The 12,372-nt window shown below is 35.2% G+C and overlaps 1 protein-coding gene across 3 annotated transcripts in view; it reads left to right on the top strand.

Annotated features, from left to right (window-relative positions):
* Positions 1–12,372, top strand: part of KIF2A (kinesin family member 2A) — a 70,652-nt gene that overhangs the window by 31,375 nt on the left and 26,905 nt on the right. For all 3 annotated transcript variants that reach the window (XM_061129715.1, XM_061129713.1, XM_061129712.1), the window contains exons 2-4: positions 9,540–9,634; positions 10,054–10,173; positions 11,943–11,997. In XM_061129715.1, coding sequence (XP_060985698.1) covers positions 9,540–9,634; positions 10,054–10,173; positions 11,943–11,997 — 270 coding nt within the window. The remainder of the gene's footprint in view (positions 1–9,539; positions 9,635–10,053; positions 10,174–11,942; positions 11,998–12,372) is intronic.

Below are 12,372 nucleotides of genomic sequence, written 5' to 3'. Positions count from 1 at the left end.
TTCTGACCATGTATCAGTTATATTTGGAATGTAACTCAGAACATTTCTTTGCACATTCTTGTTTAAAATGCAAATTGAATTTTGGCATACAGATATAAATCTTTTCCTATTTAAACACTGGCCAAAATATCTTACATTGAGAAATAATTTTTTGAAGTTTGGATATTAAAAACCAAGAGGTGTTTTCATGGGAAAATGATTGGAAAGACATTTGCAGGATTTCCCTGGTTTGTCAGAACTTTGCAACTGTTTTTTTACTTCTCTCTCAACAGATGACATTTTCTACACTATAGTTTATCTTTATAAGTAGGTTGAAGTAAAGCTGAAAACTTTAAAATCTGTCCCTAGATTATTGTTTTAAAAAGTAGTGTTTTGAAACTGTAAGAGTTATTAATTTACATAATATTGATTTTAATATTATAGTGTGAACTTAATAGCTTTCAAATCTAACTTTCATTTTCTATGAATATGAAATATAACTTAAAGATGGATTGACACTTGTGGTCAAAATAGTAGAATAAAATTCATGTACTGGCATCCATCTACCCCAGATATGAGAAAACCTTTAAAAAGACATAGCTGAGCTCAAGAACAAGGCATCACCATGGATCAGAAGTGCTAAGGGGTGAGTGAGGCTGAGCAGGTGGTGGTGGTCTAGTCGCTAAGTTGTCTCCAACTCTTGTGACCCCATGGACTACATACAGCCTGCCAGGATCCTCGGTCCGTGGGATTTCAGGCGAGGGTAGGTAGCTGAAGTTTGATTCTGAAGGATGATGGGGGACCAAAAAAAAGAATCAGAGTCCGGTTCACTGTTTGAAGACAAAGACTTGTGACTCCTCTTTAAAGATGCTGATAAAAAAAAAATTCCTGGTGATTTGCTCCCCAGAGCTAGATTTAAAGGATATTTTCTTCCAAGGGAGGCAATCCAGTGTAATTAAGGTAGAAATACAAGGGTACTACTCGGCCACTGTGCACTGGGTAAGTCAGACCAATTATTTGTGGCTTTATCTGTTGTGATGTATCTCACAGTAGGATTACTGAGAGTCAAAGAATCATAAAGAAAATTAGAAAATAGTTTGAACTGAACAATAACAAAAATACTACCTATGAAAATTTTTAAGATGTGCTAAAAGCTGCTCTTGGAAAGAAATATGTAGCTTTATTTGCTTATAAAGAAAAAAAAAAGTTTAAGATGAAAGAACTAAGCATCCACCTTAAGAATTTAAGAAAAAATACCCAAAGTAAGTTGAAAGAAAGAAATAAGGACTAAAAGCAATAATTAAGTATTTAATAACATATAATAAAGGGGCTTAGCAAACAGAAGTGTTGTTCTTGGGAAAGACAAAATTGACAAATCTCAGATGACTTGTCAAGGAAAAAAGTTGAAAAAGGAATAAAAAGTGATTATCATTACAGATGCCACAGCCATTCAACATAATTATGAACAACTGTATGCCCCAAATATGAAACCTTAAAAATATAATTATCAAAACAATCAAGAATAGAAAACCACAGCAATCTTACATTAAGGAAATTGAATCTTCTCATAAATAAAACCCTAAACCAAAGTGACTTTAACCACTATCCACCAGACATTCAAGTTTCAAATAATTCTTGTTTTATACCAAGTATTTCAGAATAAAGTTGGTATGAGAAGGAAAAACTTATGGCCGGTATTAAGCTTGATAAATGATGTAAAAGTCTAAAACAAAATATTCAGTGCAATTCTAATCAGAATCTTAACAGGTGGGTTTTTTATTGCTAATTTATTTTATTTTTGAAACTTGACAAGCTGATTCTATATACAGATCTGCAAAAGTCTTAAGAAGACCCAAAGAAACTTAAACAATAAGAATGTCTGGTAAAATAAGCTCTTCACCAGATAGCAAGATTTATTGCAAAGCTATAAAAGTAATAAGACAATGTAGTTTTGATCCAGGAGTAAATAAATAGACTTGTGTGAATGCTTGGAATTTGATGGGTAGTTTTGCAGATAAGTAGATGGAAGGGCTTTTCAGGAAATAGCACTGGATAAATTTGTTTTTCATGGGGGAGAAATGGAACTTGTGTTATCATACACAAAGATCAAAATAACAGTGGATTACAGCCTTGAATATAAAAGGCTTTGTAAAACTTCATTTTAAAAAAAATGTTGCCTTTGTTTCTGCTCTATTGCAAAGTGTATCTGTTTTATTTTTATATATATATATATATTCTCTTTAGATTCTTTTCCCATATTGGTCATTACAGAGTATTTAAAAGAATTCCATGTGAGTCCTGTAAAACATTCGAAGAAAATATAAGAAACTTTCTTGATGACCTGAATCTCAGGACTAATTTTTTGACTTAAAAAGCCATAATTGAGAAATACATACATATGTATATATTTGACTACATTAAAATTAAAACTCATCTAGTTCATCATAAGACACATAAAAAAAGTGAAAAGATAAGCCATAACTTTGGAGGAAGTGTTTGTTACCCATGTAACAAGATTATTACCAAGAAAATATATAGTGAATTTCTGTAGAGAAGTAGTTAAAAAAAAATTTTAAAAACACATGAAAGGCCTCAATGCCCAGTGAACTCGAAATAGGCATAACTTCATTAAGTTAGAGAAATTAGAACCACAGTGTGATATATTAAATATAAATTAAATGTGACAAATATTTTAAGTATTATTTTGAATATGAAGTAATTGCTAGTGGGATTACAAATTTTTACAGGTACAGCCACTATAAGAAACATCATAACACTAAGTTGAAAAGCTATAGATGTTTTTTACTCTGTATTTCTTCTCATTGTATGTTCAGGATACTTGTATATTTGTATCAGTACACATATGTAGGAATCCCTGCAGCACCATTCCTAACAGTAGAACCATAAAAACAGATGTCCATCAACAGAATAAATTTTGGCATATTCATATATAGTGAAAATGGACATAAATGAGTGAACAGTGACATAAGTGAATCGTGGGGAAAAAGCTGTTAGGCAAAAGAAAGAAGTCTTAAAAGTAGTATCCATTTCTGTACAGTTTAAAAATAGGCAAACTGTAGGTTGTTGTGTGTGTTACATTTATAAGTGAAAAAACTGTAAAGAAAAGCCACAGTATGATTATCTCAGATATCAGAGTTTTGGTTACTTCAGTTGGGGTGAAAGGGGGAGGAAGAAGGAATTTCACTTAGGCGGGGGTGGGGGGTGGTGGTGGCGGGAGTGGTGGGGGGATGTGAGGTTTCAAAGGTACTGATTCTTAACCTGGCTCATACACGGGTGTTTGCTCTATTATGTTTTAAAGTGTAGATGTGAGTGTGATACAGCTTACAAATTACAAATCAATGGGGAATCAGACAATTAGGATAGAGGATGGGGAAATGACAATTTAGGATAGAGTATAGGAATATTTTCAAACCAGAGAAATGGGATGGTCACATGCAGGGCCACATGGGAAGATTGTCACAGATTCTAGAAAAGGTATTTCCAACCTTGATTTGTCTGTGAGCTTGTGATTCTGTATCTGTAGTTGTCTTATTAACACCAGTGCATGACTGTTAAGAACATAGACTTAGATAAACTACATCATTGTTCCACCATTTCGTAGCATCATTTTCCCAGTCATCCAGGCTCAAATTTTCCTATAATACTTACACATTATTATATCACTAGATCATGGTGATTTTTTTCCTTTGAAAAATCTCACGTATCTGTCCCTGTTTTTATTATATAACACCTCTGTTTACGGCTGATTACCATTTGACTTTTGAAGAAATCAAATTGTAAGTTTTTACTACAATAAAGTATAATATTTGTGTATCTCAACTGAGCCTTATATCAAACAGACAAAAAAAATCTTCAAAGGCATTTTGGGAATTCAGTCTTAGAATTTTTTTTCAAGGACATCATTTGGTAATCATAATAAAACCCTGCATGCTGCATAGATGCTCCAGATATTTCTAGTTATCTAAACCACTGGCAAAAAGCAAACACTCAAGACTTCATTGGTTCATTCAGATCCAGTCTTTTTATTTATTTCTTATTGCTGGAATTTCACATTCATTTCTTGTTGATGAATAAACTGAACTGTGGTAGAGATAAACCAACATTTTCTCAATTCTGCCCTACTAAATATCTAGAGTTTAGTCTTAACTGGTGGATCAGCTGCTTTTGACTCGAGAAGCTCTATACAGTCAGCAAAAACAAGATCAGGAGCTGACTGTGGCTCAGATCATGAGCTTCTCATTGCAAAATTCAGACTTAAATTGAAGAAAGTAGAGAAAACAACAAGACCATTACCTAAATCAAATCCCTAACGATTATACAGTGGAAGTAACAAATAGATTCAAAGATTAGATCTGATAGATAGATAGAGTGCCTGAAGAACTATGGATGGAGGTTCTAACATTGTATAGGAGGCCGTGATCAAAACCATCCTCCCAAAAAAGAAATGCAAAAAGGCAAAATGGTTGTCTGAGGAGGACTTACAAATAGCTGAGTAAAGAAGAGAAGCTAAAGGCAAAGGGAAAAGGAAAGATATACCCATCTGAATGTAGAGTTCCAAAGAATAGCAAGGAGAGATAAGAAAGCCTTCCTAAGTGATCAATGCAAAGAAATAGAGGAAAACAACAGAAAGGGAGACACTAGAGATCTCTTCAAGAAAATTAGATACCAAGGACATTTCACGCAGATGGGCACAATAAAGGACAGAAACGGTATGGACTTAACAGAAAAAGAAGATATTAAGAAGAGGTGGCAAGAATATACAGAAGAACTATACAAAAAAATCTTCATGACCCAGATAACCACAGTGGTGTGATCACTCACCGAGAGCCAGACATCCTGGAATATGAAGTCAAGTGGGCCTTAGGAAGTATCACTACAAGCAAAGCTAGTGGAGGTGATGGAATTCCAGCTGAGCTATTTCAAATCCTAAAAGAAGATGTTGTGAAAGTACTACACTCGATATGCCAGCAAATTTGGAAAACTCAGCAGTTGGCCACAGGACTGGAAAAGGTCAGTTTTCATTCCAATCCCAAAGAAAGGAAATGCCAAAGAATGCTCAAACTACCACACAATTGCACTCATCTCACATGCTGGCAAAGTAAGGCTCAAAATTCTCCAAGCTAGGCTTCAACACTACATGAACTAAGAACTTCCAGATTTTCAACCTGGATTTAGAAAAGGCAGAGGAACCAGAGATCAAATTGCCAACATCTGTTGAATCATCGAAAAAGCAAGAGAGTTCCAGAAAAACATCTGCTTTATTGACTGTGTCAAAGCCTTTGACTGTGTGGATCACAACAAACTGGAAAATTCTTCAAGAGATGGGAATATCAGACCACCTCACCTGCCTCCTGAGAAATCTGTATGCAGGTCAAGAAGCAATAGTTAGAAGTGGACATGGAACAACAGACTGGTTCCAAATAGGAAAAGGAGTACGTCAAGGCTGTATATTGTCACCCTGCTTGTTTAACTTATATGCAGAGTACATCATGAGAAATGCTGGACTGGATGAAGCACAAGCTGTAAAATATCAGTAACCTCAGATATGCAGATGACACCACCTTTATGGCAGAAAGCGAAGAAGAACTAAAGAGCCTGTTGATCAAAGTGAAAAGGGGAGTGAAAAAGTTGGCTTAAAGCTCAACATTCAGAAAACTAACATCATGGCGTCTGGTCCCATCACTTCATGGCAAATAAATGGGGAAATAGTGGGAACAGTGGTAGACTTTATTTTCTTGGGCTCCAAAATCACTGCAGATGGTGACTCCAGCCATGAAATTAAAAGACGCTTGCTACTTGGAAGAAAAGTTATTAGAAAGCAGAGACGTTACTCTGCTAACAATGTCTGTCTAGTCAGAGCTATGGTTTTTTTCAGTAGTCATGTATGGATGTGAGAGTTGGACTATAAAGTAAGCTGAGCGCTGAAGAATTGATGCTTTTGAACTGTGGTGTTGGAGAAGACTCTTGAGAGTCCCTTGGACAGCAAGGAGTTCCAACCAGTCCGTCCTAAAGGAGATCAGTCCTGGGTGTTCATTGGAAGGACTGATGCTGAAGCTGAAACTTCAGTACTTTGGCCACCTGATGTGAAGAACTGACTGATTTGAAAAGGCCTTGATGCTGGGAAAGATTGAAAGCGGGAGAAGGGGATGACAGAGGATGAGATGGTTGGATGGCATCACTGACTCAATGGACATGAATGAGTTTTTGATGGACAGGGAAACCTGGCATGCTGCAGTCCACTGGGTCGCAAAGAGTTGGACACAACTGAGCTGAACTGAACTGAACAGGAAGATTCCACATGCTAAGGGGCTACTAAGCCCAGGAGCTGCAACTATTGAGCTTGCGTGCCTAGAGCCCAAGCTCTTCAACAAGAGAAACCACCCCAAGAAGAAGCCATCACAACTAGTGAGTAGCTTCCTCTTACCACAGCTAGAGAAAAGCCCATGTAGCAGCCAAGATCCCGTGCCACACCCCTCAGAAAAAGAATGGTGGTGTTAGTCTTGCCTTTTGAAGCATTCACATGCTTTTCCCTAGTCTCATTAATGTGATAATTCTGTTGGGAATTGCATGGAGATCCCTATCTGTACTGCTCTTTAACAACTTCAAGCACAGCCTCTCTATTTCTTGCTGGAAGTTATTTATGGTAGTTCAGTGCTCAGATACATCTTCTTTGGGGTCATTTCCTATTGAAGAAATTGTTATCAATGTGATGTTAACCTTTATAGCAATAATCTTCTTGGCCCTACTAGTGGATATTATGGTTGGAGGCTGCTAAAGGTGTTGGGGTGGGGGACGAGTGGCTGCTGGGTCTCAGCCTCACTACTCATGCTATAGAGATGGTGATAAATTTGGAGGCTGATGCAAGCGTGGTAGCTCCTCTTAGGGGAACTTCTTCTGCTTCAGGGAGTACATTTAGCTGATAGCCTCAGCTGTTAATATCTTTAAGGCTCCGTAGCTCTTGAGCTGAGGCCTTGATGTTTCCTGGGAAACCTTCAGCTAGTGAGTGGCCATGAGTACTAGAGCATTTCCGTTTGGGCCCGCTGTGGGGCTCCTTTAATGGTCAGTCTTGGCTCTGGAGCTCCGTGAAGGGTTGACCAAGACTGTCAGATCTGCCTCATGATCTGAGGCTTCCTTTGCGTCCCCTTTCTTTTACAGGTTTCAGCTAATGCATCACAGTCTGAAAGTTTTCCATGACCAGTCCTGTTTCCTTCTCCTTTTCTCTTTTACAGTAAACCTTTTGTTCCCATAACTGTCTCAACATCTGCTTCCCAGAGGACCCAACTGACACATACTATTTGTACTGGTTGTTTACCTAATTTCTGTCCAAATCAAATTTCAGTGAATGTTACCTAATTTCCCTAAAAAGCCTCTCCCTTGAATCCTCTCAGTATTTTCCAGTTCATCATTTCCCTCCACTCCCAACACTTGCTTCCCTAATGTCCACTTAATCTGAATAAATGACCCCACTATTTACTCAGTTGCTTTTATATTTGTCTTCACGTTTTAGTCCTTGACCCATTTAGAATTTTTTGAGGGGAGCGAAAATACTGTGTGAGACAGCGATCAGTCGGTAAAACTGGAGAAATACGGTGGTCAGGGGTGACTGAGGTCACAGAGGTAGGGAGGGGTCAGATCGTGGAGGGCTTTGTTTCGGGACATTAACGGCCATTGGAAGCACTTTGGCTTTTACTCTGTGTGGGATGGGAGCCGCTGGAAGGTCTTGAGCAAAGGAATAATCTGACTTGGTTTTTACCAGGAATGTTTAGACTGTTCTATAAAGAATAGGCAGTAGAAGAGAGAGTAGTTGGGAGAGAATTGCCATAATCCAAGATTAAGGCCTTGGCAACTTATACCAAGGTGATTGCTGTGGAATTGGTAACAAATGATACTATTTGGGGTAAAGCTCAGGCCAACATCATTTTATTTTTAAAAAAAGAAACCTCTCTAGGAGTTTCTGGGTACACAGTGAGCGTTGAGGATCTGTGCTACAGCTTATAAATGTTTCCAGGGGTATTTGGAATTTAAGCCACACAGGCATCTTCCTCGTCAGCTTAATTTTAGGAGAGTAGAGAAACATAGTGATAATAGCAAGTGCTTTTGCATGTGACTGAGGTTCAGATATGTGCCAACTAATAGCTGTGTGACTGTGAGCCTCAGTATCTTCATTTTAAAGAAAGAGATCTCCACTTCGTAGGTATGTTTGTGATGTTAAATGAACCAGTGTAGATTTTAAATGAGCCGGTCTTTGATGTATGTGTGCTCACAAAGTAGTAGTTTAAAGGTCTAACCTATCATATTGGTAAAAAATATTTTAAATTGATAATGCTCAGTGTTGATGAGGATATAGAAGAATAGGCCCCATCGTTGGTGGGAATATAGAGACCAATTTTCAAGTAACTGTCAAAATTTCAGTTTCCTTAACCCAGGCTGCTTCTAGAAATTTTATTAATGAAAACATTCATATTATGTACTTATACTCAGTACAACATCTTTTAATGGCAAACAATTGGAAACAGTTTAAATTCTTCTTCTTAAAAGAATAAATTATGATGTATTCCTTTTATAGAATGCTTATGAAGTTGTTAAAATTAATGTTGATCCATAATGCTGTCGTGGGAAGATTCCAGTATATATTTTAGTTTTTAAAAAAGCACTAATAAAAAAAAAAGCACTAATATATTGCTGACAGTATATACTTAAATCTTCAAATGAACTTTTTTTTTTTATAAAGCTCTGGAGCTCTTTTCTAACAGATATGCATTGTTAAGTGTTAGTCGCTCAGTCGTGCCTGACTCTTTGCGACCCCATGGACTGCAGCCCACCAGGCTCCTCTGACCATGAGATTTTCCAGGCAAGGATACTGGAGTGGGTTGCCATTTCCTTCTCCAGGGGATCTTCCCAACCCAGGGATCGAACCCGGGTCTCCTGCACTGCAGGCAGATTCTTCACTGACTGAGCTACAAGCGAAGCCCCTTAAATCTTCAATATTTGAAATTTTAACAAGATTATATGTATTCATCACTTAATTTTTATATGAGCCCATATGGAAAAAATAACTGGACTTTTTGGACTCAGATTCCTTTTCCTAATAATTTCTAAACAATTTGATCAATTGTATAGGGAATGATAGTGAAATTTAAGTTAAAAGTATTTTATATCTATATAGTATTAAAAATTGCTTCATGAATTTTTGTTATGTGTTCTTCAGGATCATTGTTGGCTCATAGTAAAGACACTTTAATATTTGCGCTGATGTAACAGTATAAAATTTCAGGCATTCCATGTCACTGTGTAACCATTTATCACCTATGCTGAAAATAAAACTTTCAGTATAATCCAGTTTCTTGAGTTCTTGGTCTTAACAAGTGGCAAATTCATTTATGGTTCTATAGACAAACCTCATTCCCCAATCCCAAGAATCTGTGCAAATCCCTCATATCATAGTTTTTTAAACTTGTAAATTATAAAATTATTTTTGACAGTGTTTAGGGATACCATAATTTGTAACATTTTAAAAGTGTCTATTTTATTCCAATTAGGCCGAATACATCAAGCAATGGTAACATCTTTAAATGAAGATAACGAAAGTGTAACTGTTGAATGGATAGAAAATGGAGATACAAAAGGCAAAGAGGTATGATCACTAGGTTAAATTTTATTTCTGATCACTAGGTTAAAATTTATTTAAATTTTATTTAAATCAAGATTCCGAATATGCAACAAAACAGAAAACTGTGTAGTTTAATATAGTGTATGTATCTGCTATCATTCCTTGAAAAACTTTCAAAGTGATAAAAAATTTCACTCAAAGAAAGTTAGATACCTCCTGCCTATCTCATGTAATTAGACATATAATCAGACCACAAAATACTACCTTAAGAGAGATTCTTTTAAATAAATAGATGTTGGTTGTAATTCTAGGTAATCTAATTTTTAAGGTAATACTATTCATTAGGCTGAAATTGTTTAACATTTATCCTTTATGTATAAATTTATTTGAAAATGAAAGATTGTCTAAATTCACTCTGAAAATATATGCATTTTGAAAAACAGATTGACCTGGAGAGCATCTTTTCACTTAACCCTGACCTTGTACCAGATGAAGAAATTGAGCCCAGTCCAGAGACACCCCCACCTCCAACATCCTCAGCCAAAGTAAACAAAATTGTAAAGGTTAGTGATACAAATTCAGAGCAGGATATGTGTGTGTATTCTTGTTTGAAATGGGACTGTGAAGAGTATGTATTTGTTTGCTTTTAGAAAAACCTTAATTCTTTCTGCCATCTACATGTATATATACACACACATACTTTAAAGGATTGAAAAGTTATCTAATTCACAATTCTAGATCCTAGAAATTTCATGACTGGTTACAATTTTTCCTAAGACTAGTAGTTTATTAGAAGACATTGGTCAAAATCGTTTGCTTGTTAATATTTGTTGAGTGAATACATATGATTTTGATAAAGAAAAAATTAGTTTCTTTTTCATAATGAATTCCCATTTTAGTAGTCTTTTCAAATAGTGATTCCCCTGTTTAGATTTATTTTTTAAAATTAAATGACATTTTAGATTAACTATTTCTGTATTATCTGTGAAGATAAATTTTAAAGCCATGCTATGTCCCTCCTAACAGTTAAAAATGTATGTGATTTTTAAATTATTTTAAAGTAATTCCTCTTCTCTATTGAAATGTCTCAATGTTAAAACTTTGTATCAAAATACAACTTTTTAAAAATCAGAAAACTGTCAGATAGTCCCTGACAGTTGTTAAATCTGCAGCTCTTTGTATTCAAAATTTTTTACTACATTGTTGATTTTATATTCTACAGAGATTAATAAGATTTTAGCCCTGTAGGAGCTCACTGTCTTGCATGGAAGACATTCATAGGCATCCACATATAATATGATAGAAATTCAACAATATCAGCAAAACATTCTGCTTTTATGAACGTAAGACATTTTCAGCTCATATAATTTCAGCATATTGAGAATCTCTGCTTAGTGATCCCCCTTAGAATTTTGTAAATGGACTGTTGTTCATATTTGGCTTCACAGCTTTGAAGGATCTTCATAGTTTATCCTTATTGATATGTCCTTAGCAACCTTTGCTGTGTATTAGAATCACCTGGAAATTTTTCAGAATACACTTGATTCCTAACCCCACTCCTAGAGATTCAGTTTTATTTTATCTAAAGAGTGCCCCTAGCATCAATATTCTTTTAATAGTAGCCATCTGATTTGATGTGCAGTTAGCATTAAACCTCACAGCATTATTTGGTATCTTTTTTTAGGTGAATATTAAATAAAGTCTTGGTAAATAAATAATAGGACCAAAAACTTGCTGTCCTTATGTACTCAGTTTGAAGTCTTTAAAAGTCTAATGAAACCTTTTAGTAAAAACCAACAGTGTATTTCATAGTATTTTGATGTTTCAGTTTAACAATGAGCTGTACATTGCCTAAAAATTGTTTTGTTACTTACCCCTGACGTCCAAAGATGAAATGTATTACATGATTTTGGCAGGATAGCATGATGATTAAAAAACACCCACTTTAATGAAATTATTTAATCTGTTTTTGCTTCAGTTTCCTCATCTGTGAATCCAGAATAGCAATAATAATGACCTCATAGGGTTGTTGTGAAGATTAAATGAATTAATACATATGAAACCCTTAGAACAGTACCTGGCTCATTTTAATTCCTGCCTATTTTGGGACAGTGGCAGGATATTTAAATAAACTTGAATATTGATGGCATTACTGGTAATTTATTATAAGATAATTTTAGTTTTTCTCCATTTATTTTTTCCCTTTTTTCCATTTAGTTTTGTATTATTGTATGTCTTACCTATTTTTGTTTAATTAAAGGAAGCTGATTATGATAGATATACATATGAAGAATAAAGAGAGAAAGTAAAATGAATGTTTTCTTTATTATAGAATCGACGGACTGTGGCTTCTATTAAGAATGAACCTCCTCCAAGAGATAATAGAGGTAAAATTTTTATGTATTAATTTTGCCTATGGTCCTGCCAAGGTAAATCAAAAGTAAACATTACCCCTGGTGTTACTATTCATTTAAACTTTATATGGCTAATTTTTAAGATTGGTATCTTCTTGATTTCCCGAGACAATAATGTCAGTGATATCTAAAAAATGATTTGTAAAGGTATATGATAAATGTGAAATTCCATGTTATGTGCAGTTTTGATTCATCTTATTTACTCAATCCTTTTTCAGATTTGAAGAGAGTATTATGAGAAAGGAATGGGGAAGTAGTCAATTGATTTAACAAGGGCAAATTTATCATTGACATTTTTACATGATTTTTTGGCTAACAGACTTTTAAAAAGGATCATGGGTAACTGAA

The sequence above is a fragment of the Dama dama genome, chromosome 25, assembly GCF_033118175.1.
Source record: "Dama dama isolate Ldn47 chromosome 25, ASM3311817v1, whole genome shotgun sequence".
Taxonomy (NCBI): Eukaryota; Metazoa; Chordata; class Mammalia; order Artiodactyla; family Cervidae; genus Dama; species Dama dama.
Note: the sequence above shows the minus strand (reverse complement) of the source record. Positions and strands in the feature narration are given on the sequence as shown.